Below are 19,638 nucleotides of genomic sequence, written 5' to 3' on the forward strand. Positions count from 1 at the left end.
TGAAACAGCCCGGTGTCAGTTCATACCTTAAAACTACTGTTGGGTAGGTGGGGTGGTTGGCTTAGGGGTTGGAGTTATGCTGGAAGGCTTTACACTGCCCTCTAATGGAAGTCCAGCTGACTTACACTGAACTAAATGCTTTCAAATCACTCATGGTAGTTTTATCAGCTGAAATATAAACCTGTGCAGACAAATCAAATAACCAGGGGATGATTTAAAAATGGGAATAAACAGAATGAATGAGGGCTGCATTCACAAATATTTATTCGTAATATTTGGACATTGTTGTCCTCGGGTGTGTGGATGAAAGGAGCATGACAGCTGAAATGACAGACTTTATCGGGCTTGTCCAGACTGGAGTCACTCAGTCCATCATGACCATATAAAAATACATGTAAACCAGTCCTCTTTGGGTTTTTTTTGCTTTGCTGATGTTATTTCGATTATTTTCTCTAAGCTAGCCGCTCAGCATCGGCCTGCATTTGGACGTCTTTGACCACACCTTCACTTCGGAGCGTTCTACATGACACATTATTCCCATCGTGAACTTCTATGCAGTAACCAAAACACACACAACATGTGATGATCTCATTAAATTCAGTATAAACACGTAAACGTCACAACATTTGGTTTTGATAATAATGTGTCTTTGCAGCAAATACAAACACCTTACGTCACTTGTCCATTTGTCTTTATTTTGTGTTATGTTACATGTGAACATAAACTTCCAAGAAGTTATAGTTGCCATGGAGACACAGTAAATATATTCAGGTACTCGGATATGAAAAAAAAACAAAACAACCCAAAGTGTGTGAGTATTCGGGGTGAGGAACAGTGGGAGCTGACCATGTGTACGCTGATGTAACGAAGAGTAAAAAACCAACTGTGTGTGAATTTAAAATCAATCAAAAAAAACAAAAACATCATAGAACAAGGAAGAAGAACAGTGACCTAAAGCTATGAGCAAGAAAAAAAGGTAAACATGAATCCAAATATAAAAGAGGAATAAATAAAATGTATTAATTTACAGACACGGCGACAACAACTGACAGCACAGATGTTTATTTCCCTCTGAATTTGGTGCGTTACAGAGCGAGAGAGACGAGGACGACAGTGAAGAGGAGGGCTCTCGCTCCCTCGCTCCCTCTCTCTCCTGTGGCAGGAATCGGCATCCGGAAACTGAAAGGGTGCGTTTCTATGGCAACGCTTCAGGAGGGGAGGCAGGAGAAGCCAGGTGGGGTGGCGACCTGTGGAGCTCATTTCTAAGGCTAAGTATGGCACATTCACTCAAACAACAGAGTCCCATTTCACCCCAACTGCACCGCTCCCTTCATTATTACATCACCTTAAAGGGGACCTATTACACCTCCTCCCAATAACAGAGGCTCATTTTAAACACGACCAATGTTTACGTAAGTGTGAGTCCACAGCTCAGACTTGAGACTGCTCTGAACACTCCCAAGTTTTCTTGAGGAGGAGGTGGGGCTTACAAACACAATGTTAGTCTGTAGAAGACAGGCGTAGCCAATCAGAATTAAATGGATGTTCAGGGAAAGTCCCAAGAGCTAAAACCAGCAGTTTCACACACACAGCAGGAAGTGAGGGACAGAGTTAAGTAGGAATTATGAAATAATTCCATTAATAATTACTAAATGTAACTATAAAATACCAGAATAGGTCCCCTTTAATACTCTGGCTATATCTGTGCCCCTTCCCCCCCAAAAAAACCCCCCACTGCTTATCCTCTTTTACCTCCACTGCCTACACTTAATCCCCCCTCCACAGTCCCACTCTAAAAGGCACTGGTATATACTTATTTCTCCAAACTCTAACATCTAGATTCTCGATTTAAGATGAGCGATTGAGGCAATGACGATGCACAAAAACACAGATACGCACACGGGCCAGCCGGGTAACTCGGGGGGGGGGGGGGGGGGGGGGGGGGGGGTAGCTGGCTCTTGCCAATGCTACCATTCCTTCTTCATACCTGTGTGGGAGTTACAAAGTTTAAATCGCTTAACAGTCTGCTGACGGCGGAGGCAATCAAATATGTAAACTTCAACAAGGCTAACATCATGACAGGCGAAGAGATTTACAAAATGTTCAGCTATGGTCCACAAAGCGGTCTGGATCTTTCTGAATGGCCTAGACTGGTCTTACTTACTAGCACCTGATACGCTGTTTGTCAGAAGGTCAGGTAGCAGGGTTCTTCATCCTCGAATCAATCACATATGACTACACCACTGCTACTGCTAGCAGATTGCTGGGAGTTGTTTTTATGTGCGGTAATGCTAAACGCAGTCCTCACAGGGCTGTAACTTTTTAAACTGTAAAGCTGGATGAGTGCGGGGGTCATTCGAACCATCTCTGAGACTAATTTCAGCATCCGCACGTCCAAAGACAAAGGCAACAGACTAGAACCGCAATGTAACTTCTACACCTCTGTAACATCGAGGTCCCTGGGATCCTTTTCGCTCTCTCTTTTTTTTAAATGGGAGTTCTAATTGTGCATCCCAATATTAACTTCTTTTTTGTATCGACCTACATGCCTGTGTATCTACAGAGCAGTGGAGAGACTGACACACAAGGTTAAAAGCAATGGTTTGTGCACAGAGCGAGTGTCTGTATTGCAAACCTCGGTGTTGAAATGCCGTCAGATATTTACACAGTGAAAAGGATCGACTCCTACGCTACACACTGAGCTTGGCTGGTACTTGCGTACGTTTGGAATGGTTTACTATGAAGACGGTTTAGGAGTCTACATCCTCCTCTTACTAGTAACTTACTAAAGAGTCTACTGTAGTTGTCCTGGTTAGTATTTGGGGCTCAAAAGCACTGGAACGAGGTGACTGATGTTCTCAACTGGACTCGTCATGAAGGCGCTGCACGAAGTGGCAACTTTGCTCAACTGTAGCCTGATCTGGAGGCTGTATTCACATATAGAGACCATTAGGCCAGCTCATGTATGCAATTTTAATATTTTCTCTGAAGGAGTAGTCCCAGCTCAGTTTGGGAAATATACCCGCTCAGTTTTTTGCTGTATGTTAGATAAGAAGATCAAATACCACCAAAGGGGGCTCTAAAGAGCTGACCAGCTCTTTGAAGGCTGGTGGATTATTACCAATTCTGAGCCACAGAAGGGAACCGCTCAGGTCCCCTGCTGGTTTTATGGACTCTTATACACTTTGGTTTTTGTGCAAAAGCAATAAGATAAAACATGTTGACTAGTGGGCTTTTCTGGTCAGACCCACGCTAGCTCTTTTTACCAAGCAGCTGCTGGCCAATCCCGTCGCTTATCTCGGCAAAGAAAGTCAAGTTAATTCCTGCGCTCTTCCATTGAGAGGAGCGACTACATCATTCAGCCTGGCTGACTCATTAGAGTTGCTAAATCCAGCTTCTTACAGTGAGCTCTCAGATAAAAACATGTCACCTGCTTTTACCTGAAATCTAGGGCAGTGATCACTGAAACGGCCAAAAGAAATGCATCTTTTTTTCCTCCTGTTGATGAGAAAGAAGTGTAAAAGCATTTTCATGTCCACAGATAAAAAGTGTATAAATCATACAAACATCTGACATTTCCAGTGCATTTGTGCCTTAAAACAAAATACAAAATACATAGGGCTAGTGTCCTAACCTTGCTCCTGTCTGTACATGCTACCTACAGTATACAATGACATTGTGTCAAATGTCTGACTTTTCTTTTAAACACTGACTTTGTATGCAAAATGTGGAGTTTTATTATACAGCAGAAATTATAGCTTTAATTCCTTACGACAATGTCCCTTGTGAGTTTTCTGTCGCAGTTGCCACTTCCGCGTGTGGAATCTCCAGCCGTTACAATAAAAAAAGTCCCACAGACTGGACTGCGTCCCCCAGCCCCGTCACCCTCATCGCTAGTTTTCTGCTCTGAGCAGACATCAACTCACAAAGGATACGCGAAGTGAAGACGCAAAAGAATAAAAACAAAAACATTAAAATCAGAGATCTATTTGTCCTCTGTTACGATCTGAGTTGTGGTCCTTGATTGTGTGGTAAACGATTACCTGTTTGAGGTGAAATGTGAACCGACAGAGTGATTTCACTCCATCAGAAAAACAAACAAACAACAGGTTAAAAATGGCTGCTGTCTCTGCCGCTTACATCAAGGCAAATCAACACGCCTCCAGGTGGCAGTCAACATTTATTCACACCAAACTCTCGCCTTTGACTTCTCCTTACCGCTGCTCCTCTCCACTTTGAAATCTGAGGATCTCTCCAGATTTTCCAAAAGACTGGTTCCAAATAAATATGTTTTTAAAAAGTCTCTCTTTGTGTTGAAGAGTCTGCTTTTCTGGATACATGTAAGTGAGTCTAATAAAGACAGAGGAGAAGAGAGTTGGAGAGGACTGTTGAAGTCACTAACTGTGAGAGGTCAAAGTCTGAGTCCGCCCCCATGAAGCTCAGAGGGCGTGTTTGTGTGAGGACATCACTGTCTCTGGGGGTATGGCTGCTACTTGAAGATGTAGTTGATCAGGACCTGAAGGAAGATGAGAAAAATGATGATGATGTAGTCACGCTGCTGGAGGAAGGAGCTGCCCTCCACCCGACTCGCGGCACGACTCCGCAGCACGGTGATGGTCCTGCAAACACACAGATGCTACGTGTGAGTGCTAAAAGGTCCAGCGTATTACCACAGTCGCCTCACAGTGTGACTTATACTTCCCACCTGTTAATGTCCTCCTGCGTCTGCTTTATGGATTCAATGGCACTTTGAAGTTCGCTGAGGTCTGCTCCTTTTTTCCTCAGCCGATTGTTATGCTTGCTTTTGTGTCCTGCGATAAAGTAGAGCAAAACAAGTTTAAAACCATAGACGCATGGGCACTTACATAATGCAGATGTATGTATTTAAGTCAGACTGCTTCTAAGCATTTGTATACATGAGTCATATGATTCATGGGTGTGTCACAAAGTCTAATTTCTCATCAGTAGCAACATCTACATATGCAAAGCTGTTGTCATCAAGAGCCTTTATTACCTGTATCACAAATTCCTCATCTAACAAGAGCAACAACAGACATTTAGATGAATAAATTCACAGCTGTAGGTATAAATTTTGTCAATGAACATTGTTGACTGACTATATTGACTGTTCAGCCTGCGTATGTGCGTATTGAGATGTGAGTTTTAGTGTGTGTGGCTCACGTTCGCTGCCGGATGAGTCCTGGTGGTCGGGTTCAGGTGAGGAGCAGCCGCTCTCTGGACTCTTGGGCTTGTCACTCTTGTGTTTCCTCTTTGGCACCGTTACCTGTCGGCACATGTGTGGATAAATACACAAGCGTGTCAGAAAAGAAGGCAAATTTCAGCATCTTGGACTGACAAATCCAAAATAAACACGCAGACAAACATGCTATTTAGTGTTGATGCAAACGGCGGTTGTGCGAGGCATGCTGTTAGGCTAATTTCAACTGGTCAACAAAAAACACATACTCAGCATCCCAAATGAACAAACCTGCCTTGAGCTTGTTTATTCAAATCATTTCTTCCACAGATGTTTAACTCTGCCAGGTAAAGATCTGGGCCATAGAAAAGCATGTCAAAGTTTGCCTAACAGAAGCGTGACTGACTCCAACCGGGGGACAGCGTCAGCCCTGTTGGACAACATTTGGCAACAGTTAAGCAAAAGCCTGAAAGCACTGATGGTGACTGATTTATCCACCAGGGACAAACTTCAGATCCTGGCAGGTGGTTACTCTGAACACATGTGGATGCAAAGAGGCCAGACTGACTGGTCCACAGAAACCTTTAGCCTCTTCTTACGACTAACTAGCGAATTTAAGAGTCCAACAAACACTGCACAAAAACAGAATGGAGTTGGGTGAGGAAGGCGTGACGATCAGGATTAGACTGATGAGGGTGAAATGGTTCTTGCTTTTGGGTGTAATGTAGGAAATGACCACTTTCACGTTTTGCAAATTTTAGAAAACTAAAAAAGTTTTTTCTCCTTTTATCTCTGTTTTGGTCTCCTCCACATCCTAAAATAAATAATTAGCCACGAATTATTACGTTAAGTTAAATGAGATTCTAACTTTTTGAGTGTTATTTGGTGCTGATAGGCTGTGCACAACGTAGCTATCAGGAGAAGTAGCCACCTACTGAAACAAAACAAAGAGCTAAATAACAGTAAAAGTTCCAGTCTGAGCTCCAGCAGTGATGTTTTGTTCATGTGGAAGAATTTTGCTGCTTTCTGTTGAACTTTTTAATACTATTCTGAAATTTCACAACGTGTGGAAGAGCCTGCAGCCAAACAATGTTTCCAAATACTGCTCGTGCACTCCTTCATGCTGAACAATGCTCGTCTCTTCAGAGTGAACAAAGGAAGAATGCCTTGTCATCCATTTACTACAGCATGCAGTCTGACAAGACCTTCCGTCGCATTGAGAGCGAACAGCAAGAAAGGTAAAAATAAAGGTGGTGGCACTAAGAAAAAAAACATCACAATAAAGTGGAGCAGAAGCGACGATGGTGGTGGCAGCACCGCGAAGACAACACAGAGAAGTCACAATGAAGGTGGTGCACAGGGTGCTTTGAGATGCATGGATGGAAGATGGCTGAGACGGCGAGATGCATTGCTTCACAGCGGTTTTCGATTTGGACAACCTACCTGGCATTTGCAATTGTCCCTCCGCGGCCCCTGGTTACTCAGACTAATAAGACTGCCAGAACGTACCATAGGGGTGCGGTGTCGGACCTTGGTCTGGATACAGCCATCTTTCTCGAACTGGATCAGGTCATTGAGTGGATCCCAAGGCCTTGTGCTGAGGAAGAAAAGGATGATAGAGACGAAGAAACACAGTAAGGATGAAAAAGAAGAGGGACAAATATAACTTTTCTGATATAAATACCGCTCACAGTTTTTCTCTTTCTCATCTAGCATACTGTATCTTACACACAAAAACATTCTCATTATAACAGTAAATAACTGTAAACTGGACATCATCTATGCATATAGGGGATCACCACTAGATGGCACCCTGCCACACTAAAAAATTCTGAGACTGAGGCAAAAAATAAAATGTGCCTTTAGAGGGAAATCTATTTAAAACCAGCTGACTGCAAATACGCTTGTAAAAGACTTCCGGAAGTGACGTCCAGTGCATGCAAATTCTGTCTCCAATGACGCCAGCAGAAGGTGAACACATCAGAACACAAGCTTAACTGTTTTTTGTCATTTTTACTACAGTTTCACCAGCTCTGCTTTGTCGGTATCTCCCAGCAGAGACATACATGAAGCTCATACCTCAGCGCTTTCTTATCTCCATTAAACACACAGTTGAATTTAATGTGATTTCAAACCACACCCGCTTACGAGCAACAGAGGAGTCACTCACTCGGCATATTTGTAATGCCACTCTCCGGTGATGGGGTCCTGCTCGAACAGGGCAGGACTCCACTCCTCACATTTGGCTTTCCGCTCACGCGCCGACTTCCTCTGAGCTTCCTCCAGTATGAACTTCTCATTGGTGGCTTCGGTCTGGTCCTTGTTGTTGATGGCTCGTGTCACGTGTTGCCACAGTCTGCCGGATTGAGAAGGAAAAACAAAGCATTAATGAAAGACTAAAAGATAAGACTCTTTGTTTCAATCAGGACCACTACAGCTGAAACAAAGCTACAGTTCCATGTGCAGTAACATGGATTTGGCTATGTAGCTCTGATCCAGAAGCAGCAGCAATACTCCGGCAAAAGGGGTTGCAAAGTGGTTTGCAGAAGCATCAAACCTTTGCACAATGTAGTAAGTGCATTTCAGATAATCTATTACATTTGACAGTCAATACTCTGATAATAGTCGAATCAAAGCTCACCTTTCTGACTCAGACTCTCCCTGCTCCTCTAGTGGGACGGTGCAACGAGTCAGTCGGCTCTGCCTCAGCTCCGTCGTGGGGTTCCAGAAAGTGTCCACTATCCCAGTCTTCTTATCATTAATGAAGATCTCACTATCCTGAGGGGGAAAGTACAAAAATAGCTTTTAACATGGTAGTTTTGAAACATTACCCAACTAACAAAGGGAAGGTTTTACTAAGAAGTTAATTTTTTCTGTGGGTATAAAGTCGTGTCTAGTTTGATAAAATCTGCCAGCTTTTCTTAAACCAGAAGAAAACACAGCAACTTGTATTACTGGTTATATATTTCATTTCTGTATAAGGAATTAATATTAGCAAAATGTCAACACATCAATCCAATAATGATTTTAAAGACACAATACAAAATATATACAGATACATGTTGTATCTGTGTTTTTTATGAAACAGGCAGTGATTACAGGAACACAGACACACGTCTTACCCAGTGTCCTTCTAGTGTAGCTAACACCTCCTTTCCCAGCTTGATCTTTCCAGAGATTTGATTAACACAGTCACTGCTGCCCAGGAAAGGCTGCAGGAAAAACGGAAACAACAGGGCGGGAAATGGAGGAATGAGAAGGAAGAGGAGGCAGAGAGGAAGGGATGGGAGAGGAGAGAGGAGAAGAAATAGGAAAGGATATAAAGCAGTTTACTTGCTGCAGTTACTGTACGAGAAAAAGATCCTGTGACTTACTATTACTCAGAGAATTTACTAATACGACCGCTTTTCATTGAAGACCAATTAAAAGAAAACAATATTGTAGAAACTGCCAATGGCAATCGCTTACATGTTTAAGGTACCAGAAGGTACACACAACCCAAGGTTCTGTTTGCCTACTTTAGGGATATAAAACTGAGGGGCAGCAATTACTAAATAAATGGATTTCTTAAACTTTTACTATCTTTACAAATTCGCTACCCTGTTTGCTTTATCATAAAAGTACCTGTCGCTAGTTGGTAAATGATGATGGAGCGAGGCGTGGTTGGAGGGGGTGGGATGTTTTTTCAGGAAGGGTGGAGGAGATATTCAGAAAAATCATGTGAGTCTGAGTTTTTTTCAAAGTCTTAAACAGCTACTACAAAATCTAGGACTTCACAAGCCTAAAGGCCTCCCCTTACACACTATTTACTACTATTAAATAAGTACTTTAGTTAAGTATTTTTTAAGTTTTTTAAACTACAGAACAAAGCCATACCTTCAGTTTGAACTCCAGCTGTGCACTGTAGCCTGTTTTCTCACAAGCAATGGTGACATGACCACCCAGCTCCAGAGTCATGGTTCCATATAGGATACCTAGCAGATTGTTTTTATAAAAGAACGCACAGGTTACAGGTAAACTCAAACATATCTAAAATAGATCAGCACCTACAAAGCAAAGTTAATTTGGCAGGTTTTTGCAAGCTAATGTGGTAAATGGACTGATTCTTATATAGCGCCTTTCTACTCTCCCGGAGTACTCAAAGCGCTCTATACAACACGCCACATTCACCCAGTCACACCCATTCTCACAAGCACTACCTCTATACTGAGCGCTTTCTAACTACACTCACACACATTCATACTCCGATGGATGCATCGGAGAGCAACTTGGAGTTAGTATCTTGCCCAAGGATACTTGGCATGCTGGAGGAGCCTGGGATCGAACCTCCAACCTTCCGATCAGCAGGTGACCTGCTCTACCTCCTGAGCTACAGCCACCCCTGTGCTTTGGATGTCCAACAGAACAGTGATGTTACAGCACTGTTCACACAGCATGAGTGACATGTGAAAGGAAAAGGATTCATTCGAACCTTTACAGTGAGCATAGGGCATGTTCATCACATAGTCCTCCCCTCGGTTGAGAAAAGTGAGGCGAGCCTCCCCGTCCAGTATAGCCGACAGCGAGTTTCCTAAAACAATGAAACAGTACTGATAGTCAAAAGTAGATAATAGACCAAAGAGCTAAAATGTCAAAGTAATATTAGAGCAGCACTAAACAGTGAGTGTGCTGTGCGTGTTTGTACCATAGAACTTGGACTTGGCGAGGATGCTTCCACTGAGGCAGAATCCGTCCTTCCTGTTACTGACATAGAAGGCCGATACTGGAGGGTGATGAGATACCTATAAAATAAATAATGTAAACTGTCAGTCATCGATTTACCCTGTCAACATTATCTGATATGTACTCCTCATATAGCCAAATTCAGTGTAACAGATGAACCTATCAGGCAGCTCTCGGTAGCAGTATTGTTGTTACCTGTTCTGCCATGTAGAAGGTCTTGCTATTGGTCTTCTGATGGAGCCACATGCAGCGGAACGTCTCTCCAATAATGGGATTGTAGGGCTTCTTCAACCCCTGTGAATTCAAAAGCACCATAAAACATGATTTTAGGGTCATGTACATACAAAACATGTGACCAACAGCTGACGCAGAAAAGCTATGCTGACCTTTGGCTTTTTGTAAAATCCAGAGATGTACCACTTTACCACCTTCTTCATCCGGTTATAGGCATTCTCTTCAATTGCAGCCCTGAGAATGAAGCAAAAGCTTGAACTGATGCTCCTCCATTACACAAACACTCTTTTTTCTCTCTTTTGAAAGTCAAAGCCAGGCCAACTTGTTTACAGTCTAATGCCACTATCTGCAGGCTGAAGTCCGATTACCATTGATTCACATCAAATTACTCCCAATTGATAAGCCTGTTTCACAAAGGTCAAGGTAAATGGAATGTCTTACTCTGACAGGAAGTCTGCATGGAAGTAGTAATCAGAGAGTTTGTCCAGAAAGGATCTTGGCTCCAGGATAAAAGTGGGTAACACAACCTTGGACAGGTCCATGCCAGGTCGAACCTGCTTCAGCAGGGTCCAGATCAGAGACTTGTTCTCCTCTGATACGGTTTCTGTCTGAGCAGCTTCACCAGCCTGAGGACACAGTCAGAAAACAGCAGACAGGTTAAGTAATTGCACGTGTCCTGTTGTAACATATATGACAGATTGACACTTGTCACTTTTTTTTTTTTAACTTTTGTTAACGCTACTTTCAAATTTTATGCATGTCCACAAGCTTCAAAGTTCACATGGCTTTTTGTGCAAATGGTGCTTTCATTAGCTCGAGTGTAAACATTTTGCTTCAGTCAGTGTTTAATTATTGAGTTGTCTCGTTTAGATTTCATCAGGACGGAAATCTGTGTTTTCACTCTCACACTTATCCTCACATCCCTCGCAGACACCCACGCACACTGCGATCAAAGCTCGTCCATGTTACAGGCTGAATAGCCCTGCAGAGGAACATGCTAATTTCTCCTCATTATGTGAGAAACTTTATTAAAAACAAGCCTTCAGATGAAGTTTTAAAGATGAAAATTGCTGCTACAAATCCTAGGAGATTGTATCCTAGTGGTACAATCACATCTCATCTGCAATGCTTTTTCTTGTTGACGTTCAAAGGAGAGCAAAATTGCAGCCTCCCACCCCCACCCCCTGTTCCATACCTCTCCTAACTCTTCCTGGGACTGTTCCAGGTATGGGGTTTCACGCAGATGCTCATTTGGGTCCAGGTCAATGTACGAGTCGTCCTGACGCTCTGATGTGTCGCTGTCACTCTCCTCACTTTTCTCCAGCCCCTCTGGATCTGACTCCTCGTGGTCCTGCTCTCCTTCCCGATCTGACTTGTCTGAGTACAGGTCCGGGTCTTTCAAATGGTCGCTGTCATTGAACCTGTAAGAAGCAGGGGAATATCATAGAAAGAATTTTTAAATCCATAAAATCAGTAATAGCTGAGCTCTACAATCTAATGTAAATGACATTTCCTACTCACTGGAAACCGTGTATGTTGTGGGCTCTGAGGAGGCTGTAGAAATTAATGGAGTGTTCCCCACCAGTGCCTACAGTGCTCATGTCATCCTTCCCCTCACGGATCATGGTCCTCTTCAGCAGGCTGGAGCACTTCAGGGCCAGCTCCAAGGCATCCATCCAGCATCGGCCTGGAAACAGGAATTAAGCTGATAAACAAGACGCAGAAACCATTTTGTGAATTATTGTTTTCATGAAATCTATTCATGGTGAATCACAACAGCCCCTCACCACACATCAGAATCAACTCTGGGTGAGTTAAAAAGCTTTTTCACTTTGGAAGTCTTCCTAAAACAGGAGTTATTTCAGCACCATGGAGAGGGACCGAGTGGATGATGGAGAGGCTGGAATGGATGTTTCAGCACCACGGACAGAGACACAGAGGACACGCTTGCTGTGTCTCCGAACAGCCTTCGATTTATCACAAAGTCTCCTTTTGTTTCATTTTCTCACATTTACACAGACATAAACTGAGATTCACATATACACACATCCGCCCTCATAACAAACAGCCATTCCAGCCTTTCCACATCCCACCTTATTCAACGTTCAACCCGCAGTTAAAGTCTCCTATGTTGGCATTAAAGCAAACAGAGCATTTAACCATATTTCTTATTGCTTCTTTATCACTACCTGGAAACTACATTACAAATTATTCTAACAGCCTGATTCAGATAATAAAGGTTAATGTACCTTTGATTAGATTGTGGCCAGAAACGCTAACGTTGTTAGGCCACGATTGCCTGGTTCCTGTTTAAAGTGGGCCCATTATGCTTTTCCTTTCTGTCACATGTACACACATTTAAATGTTGTTTTATGTTAAACTTTTTAAATAACAAAGTGAGTGTATGTACAAGAAATCACTGTAAGCTGAAAAGAGTAAAAGGAATAAAATTCTGTCTACCAGCACATAAGCCTTTCCCACCTTTTGTTCAAATGTTCTATTTTAAGAACAAAACAATGACGAAAGATCACAGGACTCGAAGGCAAACAGCTACAGATGCTTGTTTCAGACAGAGGCACCTTGACCCAATATAAGATAAATAATGATTCATTTGCACTGTGAGTCATACACATCTACTGTAGTTAAGACAAAAAGAAATATGAGGCTGGAAATGAGCAGAACAGGTCTCCTTTATCAGCGTGCCGGAGACAAAACATAGCAGATGGTTTATAAAACAAAGATGATCAGTGCCTCTTCCAATGAAGGCCACTCACTGTCAGATCATCTGCTATTCATCTGATACTAATACAGCTTTGTTAATGCCAATATTATGCAAATTGATAGTTTATCTCAATCAGTCAGTGTAAGCGGCTGCTGACAAAAGTCAGAGAAATGGCTTTAAATGACAGCCTGTCTCCTACCATCAGACTCAGAGGCAGCACGGAAAATGAGGTGGCTGCTGGGTAACGGCTGCGTGATGGAGCCAACTGCTTCTCCTTTAGGACCCTGATAACAATAAGACACAAAGAAAGGACGGGAATGCACGTTAAAAACATTCACCTAGTTACTCAGTTTCTTGATCTGTGTTTTACTTCTTCTTTTAAAAAGTCTTTCATTGTGATTTCTTTATTTTATCTCAAGTTTTTTATATTTTCTCTTTTCGTTTTACATCATTTCATGCGCAAACAGAAACAATCCAGCATTACAGATATGTAATTATGCAAATGAGAGAGCATAGAGGGCACAGAAACAGAGCCGGTGAAGTGCTTATTTCAATAGTGGAGAGCAGGAACGCTGTAATGCAAAACAAACTGGTAATTTTGATTCAAGGTTTTGTTTTTTTTATAATACAAACAAACGAAAAATGAGGCTTGAAATGCAAGGTCAGCGATGAATACTAAATTACTGGAGTGGACCGAAAGCAGGGCGAGCTGAAAACGGGGACAATGGAAAATGAGAACTGCCAAAACTGAAATAGGCTGGCTGGAGGTATAATTTTCTCTGTGTGTGTCCTAAATGAAACAAAGACATGGCTTTCATTATACAGTTAACATCCACATCTGCTTCGCTATTGTAACTGCAGGGGACAAATGAGTGTTTTTAACTGAAGGGCCCTTTCAGTCCTAATTACGTGTAAGAGTTTATTCTGCTTTGCTCATCGATGGACAGCAAGCAAAACTCTGTCTGCATAATGAACCAGTCTGGCTTTGCATTCATGATTACACTGTTATAAACAATGCGAAACAATTTCTAAGAAAATTAAGCCAAAACCAGCAGACACTGGTTTAAAAACACAAGTGTGCTGTAGTGGCACTGCTGTGGTACCACTTTCTAAGGTAAAATGATCATACGCCTGCTGTTTGACATGATAGAAAGTAGCTTATGAACTCGCTAGATGCCTGAAAATACCAGCAATTGATGACTAGCAAACAAACACATGCAGGCTTCTATGTAAAAATATATATTGAGAAAAATCATGTCATAATCAAATGCTATATGTCAACTGTTTTCATGGTGATTTTTTCATTGAGTACACGAATCCCTGTAGACCTCCATATGAAGTAGAATGCAGTCTAAGAGATGATTCCAAACGGAGCCATTTTTGAGCAAATAACTGTTTTGTAGCGTTTTTGTTAACTGTGCACTTGCTGCATACTTTAAACTAATTGTTACAATGTGTTTAACAGTGAACATGCGCTGTCAGTCTTGCCTGCTGCACAATAACATTCAATATTTAGTGTTTACTATTATTTACACTTAGCTAGATTATTGTGATGGTGTTGCGTTTATTATGTTGCTCTCTTAGTTATTTGTTAGTTTTCTAAAAAGGTGTCTGAAAATCATAATTTAATTAAAAAGATGCTACATTAGGATCATTTACATAACTGACTTAATGCTTTTTAAAGGTCCACTCTGACCTTGACAGCCCAGATGGACTGCTCCAGGGGGTGAAAGAGTTTGAAGCAGAAGCCGTCTTTCTTGGAGGGCCTCTCGATGAGCTCGCAGGCATTGAGCAGCACCGTTCCCACCCACTGCCCGTTTTTGTGAGTTTTGTAGATGAGCAGGACGCCCGGCTTCAGCACACACCACAGCTTGGTCCAGCTTTTCAGAGTGCCACGGATCTGCAGACAGTTGCAGGAAAAAGTCAGGTACTCAAAAACGCTACCAAAACCTGAAGGGATTCTTTTATTCTTTGTCTTACTGTTACAGCTGGGAACACTATTTTTCCTAATGCAAAAGTAATGTTATATTTTATGCCGGCCTAAGGGCAAGTTGTCAATGCAAATATATAGAGCACAAGGCAGACACTGAATGTGGGATGTGCCACCTTTAGCCAGTCGGCCATGACGATGACAGAAGGATCAGTGATGGTGCTGAGCAGCTCCTTGGTTGCCCTCTTCTTTTCTTCCCTGTAGTTCTTCTTCTGCACCTACAGGGAACGCAGAGGGCGGGACAATGCAAAGACATCATTATGTGGACATGGCTTCCCACTGAATTCCATTTGGCAACAAAAACTATGAGTGAAATCACACTCCTCTGTGTCCCTGTCACATTAACACCAGGGTGCTGTTCGACTGTCGAGTACACTCTTTTACATTTAATGGCTCCCTTTAAGCCTGCACATGTGCATGACACCAGTGCACCACAGGTTTAAAAATCTGTGTTTTCTATACATCATCAGGTAGAGTGTGGCCCAACATACACAACTTCCCGAAAGAAAACATTTGTACCGACTGGATTTTGATTAAAACAAACAAACCCCCCAAAAATGAAATTGATTAGAAATATTTGTCGGAAAGAAATCAATTATTAGGATCTAAAGCATCATCTTAAAAGACTGATTCTAATTAGACTGTATTTTTCCAATTAAATTAGTGCTGCAGTACACTACTGAGTAAAGAAAAAAAGACCAAGCACACATACTTTGCAATATGTTCTCACAAAATTCAGTTCCAAGCAATAATTCCTAAAGCACTTTTGCAAAAGCAATGTTTTTATGATTAAAGAAGCAATCCGTCTGACTAATGTCTACAGCTCAGCTTACAGGGAAGTAATCCGTTTCCAGAAATGAAAGCTACTACAGGTCTTTAAAGGTAGAGTTTGAGTTGCATCCACTCCATTTTCCAGTGTTGTGCTATAATCCTGTGGATAACTGATATTCTGTGTGCCAGAACAGTCAGCTGATCTCAACCGTATTGGCCTGTTGTGAGTACAGCTGTAACCTCCTAGGACCTGGCGTCCACATATGTGGACATCACATTTTTGGGTTATTTAGACCAAAATACTCAATTTTGCTCTACAAGGGCCTGATATCCACTCACGAGGACATTATGCTGCTACTGTTCTATTGAAATTTCAAACGAATATGTGGCTCTCATTATTGTTAGAAACAAAAATTAGGTAAAAAAAATAACTAAATAAAAAATCTGGTAAATCTTTATTTTTACATTCATCAGGTCCCAATCAGCCCAAATATGAAAGAGAAATTAAAAATGCATGCCGTGGAAGAGTTCGGGTCTTAGGAGGTTAAAGTGTGGAAAAAGCGCACATCAAATTAATGCAAGCTGTGGGAGCTGAAACGCATTTATATTCGGAGGTCTGCAAGACTGTGCCTGCGGCAGGTGGACTAAAGTAAAGTTTGAAGGACAAAATCATCACCTCTGAGTTTTTTTCAACATGTTTGACTACACTGTGTCCTACTCACTCTAACATTTGTTACATGAAGAAAAGTATGAGCTTTTAACGAAAAACATGACCTCTAATGGCACGCAGTTTGAATACAAACACTTTAAATCGTCATGTTGACAAGCATCAGTGATTGAGCTATATGTAACACTCTCCATGAAAGAGCCTCATTAAGACTCGTTATGCCTGCCCTTAGAATTAAGCGTCTGGATACGCAAGACTTAAGCCGCTTTGAGCTCACTTACCTTGAGGGACTCCTTTTTGGTGAGCTTCCCCCCAGACGCCGACACATCCTTGTCTGAACCATTGTACAGCTTTGTTTCAGACTGAGAACACAGGAGAGAAAAGGCAGATCTTGGAGATGTCACATCAAGATCTTTATTCTTCATTTTTATACTCAAATGAGAAAAATCTGTTCTTAAGCCACATGTTTGTTCATTCTAACGGTTAACACACCCTTGAAAGGTTGGAGACTTCCAGTGGGGTCACCTTAAAGACCCTTAGTAATACTAATGCTGGTAATCTGGGAATTTCTGTTCCAGGCAACTAAAAGAAAAATCGGTAAAATGCCTAATGTAGTCTGTAAAGTGCAAACGTAAATGTCAGCAAAGTTTTGCCTCTTAATGACAAATTGGTTACCTGAAATCACACAACCAACACAGTCTACTAAAACACGGGGACATTATTTGAGGTTAGCAGATCTTTTTCCGACCAAGCTCATGCGTTTCCATGGTAGAACCCAACTTAGCTCTGCTACTAGGACAAAGCTTAAAATTGCTGGTGTGTCTCTGCCAGATCCCGTCACATGCCAGCCGGAGCGACCTATAGTGGCCACATAGGTGTGTGTGTGTGAGCTATTTAAAGCTGTAAACACACACACAAGCAGTGTAGGTGACAGGATGGAGGTTACGTGATAGTAAGCAACAAAGCTAAAACCCTCCTTCCAAATCTTTTGTACTTTTCACAAACGTTCAGATTTATTTTGCTGAGAGTACGACTCCTGTGAGGACTGCTGTAAACCACAGCTTGGGCTTGATTCTGCATCTGAACTAGTCATCTAAGATGTCATCTGGATGTTTTTAATACACACACACATTATTTTAACTCTTGTTTTCCTCCTGGCAAGCCTCTGTGAGAGATTCTTTTAATCTCTAAATTAACCATCATGCATGGATCATCATCTCTTCATACTTCATGAAAACAATTTCATAGTGTCTGTGCAGTGACTCAGAGGAAGTCTCGAGACACCCACGTTTGCACTGACATATTTGATGAGGACCTCGACAGATAAACTAGACGAGCCTCCACGCTGAGCTCGCTTGAAAGACGGGTCGAGTCCGAATTTTAGTTGATAAATGTTTGATGTTTAGCAGCGTATGCGATGTATGATTCATCTCAATGTAGGCTCTCTCACGCCTTAGGCTAGACTCGGAAAAGGAAAGGAGATGTGCAGTAATTCCCTTATTCTCTGGTCTCATTACACACTGAAGCAACCCATCATTCCTTCTTAGCCTTTACGGTGCATCAGCTCAGTGGAGTGAGTTTTCTTACCTTGCTCTTAGATATGGAATGAGAGTCCTCTTTCAAAGGCAGTGGCAAGAGGTCCTCCTTCCCTCTCTCAAAACCTGTAACCATAAAGAAAGTCCTAAGTTCATCTGGTTCCAGCAGCACCTCCTTATTCTCTATTCCTGTTATTTTAAAACACTATCCAGGTGCACGAACCGTGGGCAGGTATGCTTGATTGCTGTCATATGAATGAATACTGAAGACTTCTCCAAATCTTATAAGGGGCTTCAGATTCCCAAAAAAGAACCAATCTAATAGTAAATACTACCAATGCCTATCAAATCACTTTCATACACATGATATCAAAATGACAAAGTCAGAATTATAGCCATGATGATGTTGTGATACAGAAATTCTGTCACAGACTTGCAGTCGGTCATCAACAATACGTCCAGTTCCAGTTGGCTTCACTCTGTATGGCATTTTCCAAATCTGTCATGTATGTTGTGCTGGTTCTTTCGGAGCATTGTTGGTGCAGCTATCTAACAAATAATATCACTTTCTTAGTGGTTAATATTCTAACAGTGTGTTCAATAAGTCTGTGCTTCAGTTCTGCTGAGTGCAGTTTTAGTGTTTTATGTGTATAATATTAGAGTTTGACAGTACTGACCGCGATTTGCCTAAAAGTCCAAAATTTTGGAAATCTGTTTATGTGTAGTTATCCATCAGCTGGTGGATTATGGCATTCAAAAGATGTCACGACAACAGGACAAGCTGCACTCTGGTGGACAAACTATGCAACGTCAACATTGATAACATGGAAGGCTGATTCTCCCATCCTCTTCATTTACCAGCAAATAATAAGTCTATAATATCAGCCCGCTGATAAATGTGTTGGACTCTACTTAGTACAAATTAACAGTTGTTTGTGTCTCACACTGCATGTCTACAGTTTACGGATGATTATAACCTGGCACTCAGCCCTCTCATCCCAGTATGGTCACTACTGGCTCCAAAGAAACAACATGACAGCAGACAAAACGCTAACAGTGAAAATAAGCTAAACAAGCTGTCGTAAAACACTGTGAGTAACACAAATCTCTAAATACACTGATAGAAATAAGTTTGGTTCAACTAATCGCTGGACGAATCAATTTAGAGCCTGTATGTTCAGACAAAGTACTGATATCGAGTGTGTTAATGACGTATCACAATAAGAGGCATTAATCTTTATCCTCTATCCAGAATGTGCTTCTTATTCAAAAACAGACGTTTAAAGTATTTGTTACACTGCTTGTTTTAGAAATCCTAACTAACCAACAAACTTGTCTTAGCTAATAATTATGAGTTGCAGCTCTTTTTGCTCTCTTTTCCAGTTTTGTGACATGGTGACGATTTCAAGTCCAAATGTCTGCCTTCCTAACTGGAATCCCATTACATAATGTCACAGGAGCACACTGTCCTTTGAAGCCACTGGAGGAAAGCCAGAGAAGCTGGATGGCAACAAGCTAGCACCGGTGACAAGAGCTTAATCTGAACTGAGCTCAAATCTGCAATAAATTAGTTGCTGAAAGGAGCTAAAAGGAGGTTCCCCGTTTCAGTCTCAGACAGTGTAGCTTTGAAAAGTGGACACAGAAAAAGTAGTAAGTTGTTGAAAGGAATGTGAGTTCACTACAGAGCTAGTGTGTCTTAAACCTACGCAGAAGGAAATTTTCTGTTTTTTATTTCAGCTCTGCTTTAGCATTTCTAATCCTAATTACTGAGCCAGCTTCTAAACAATAAGCCAAACCTCA

At 41.8% G+C, this 19,638-nt stretch overlaps 1 protein-coding gene across 10 annotated transcripts in view; it reads right to left on the reverse strand.

The window, feature by feature from the left end:
* Positions 1 to 674: 674 nt before the first annotated feature.
* osbpl8 (oxysterol binding protein-like 8) overlaps positions 675 to 19,638 on the reverse strand; it is a 98,975-nt gene continuing 80,011 nt past the window's right edge. For 8 of the 10 annotated variants that reach the window (XM_080291320.1, XM_080291325.1, XM_080291321.1 and 5 more), the window contains 20 exons: positions 17,891 to 17,964; positions 16,585 to 16,665; positions 14,982 to 15,083; positions 14,572 to 14,775; positions 13,075 to 13,159; positions 11,675 to 11,840; positions 11,349 to 11,574; positions 10,595 to 10,779; positions 10,306 to 10,387; positions 10,115 to 10,213; positions 9,882 to 9,978; positions 9,669 to 9,767; positions 9,074 to 9,171; positions 8,320 to 8,409; positions 7,839 to 7,975; positions 7,368 to 7,553; positions 6,641 to 6,794; positions 5,182 to 5,284; positions 4,706 to 4,811; positions 675 to 4,619 (listed from right to left, as the gene is read on the reverse strand). In XM_080291320.1, the coding sequence (XP_080147446.1) occupies positions 4,490 to 4,619; positions 4,706 to 4,811; positions 5,182 to 5,284; positions 6,641 to 6,794; positions 7,368 to 7,553; positions 7,839 to 7,975; positions 8,320 to 8,409; positions 9,074 to 9,171; positions 9,669 to 9,767; positions 9,882 to 9,978; positions 10,115 to 10,213; positions 10,306 to 10,387; positions 10,595 to 10,779; positions 11,349 to 11,574; positions 11,675 to 11,840; positions 13,075 to 13,159; positions 14,572 to 14,775; positions 14,982 to 15,083; positions 16,585 to 16,665; positions 17,891 to 17,964 (2,504 nt within the window). In that variant the 3' untranslated portion in view covers positions 675 to 4,489. The remainder of the gene's footprint in view (positions 4,620 to 4,705; positions 4,812 to 5,181; positions 5,285 to 6,640; positions 6,795 to 7,367; positions 7,554 to 7,838; positions 7,976 to 8,319; positions 8,410 to 9,073; positions 9,172 to 9,668; positions 9,768 to 9,881; positions 9,979 to 10,114; positions 10,214 to 10,305; positions 10,388 to 10,594; positions 10,780 to 11,348; positions 11,575 to 11,674; positions 11,841 to 13,074; positions 13,160 to 14,571; positions 14,776 to 14,981; positions 15,084 to 16,584; positions 16,666 to 17,890; positions 17,965 to 19,638) is intronic. The other 2 variants (XM_026147745.2, XM_026147754.2) reach the window with 1 other exon arrangement.

This window comes from Astatotilapia calliptera, chromosome 17 (genome assembly GCF_964374335.1).
Source record: "Astatotilapia calliptera chromosome 17, fAstCal68.1, whole genome shotgun sequence".
NCBI classification, from domain to species: domain Eukaryota; kingdom Metazoa; phylum Chordata; class Actinopteri; order Cichliformes; family Cichlidae; genus Astatotilapia; species Astatotilapia calliptera.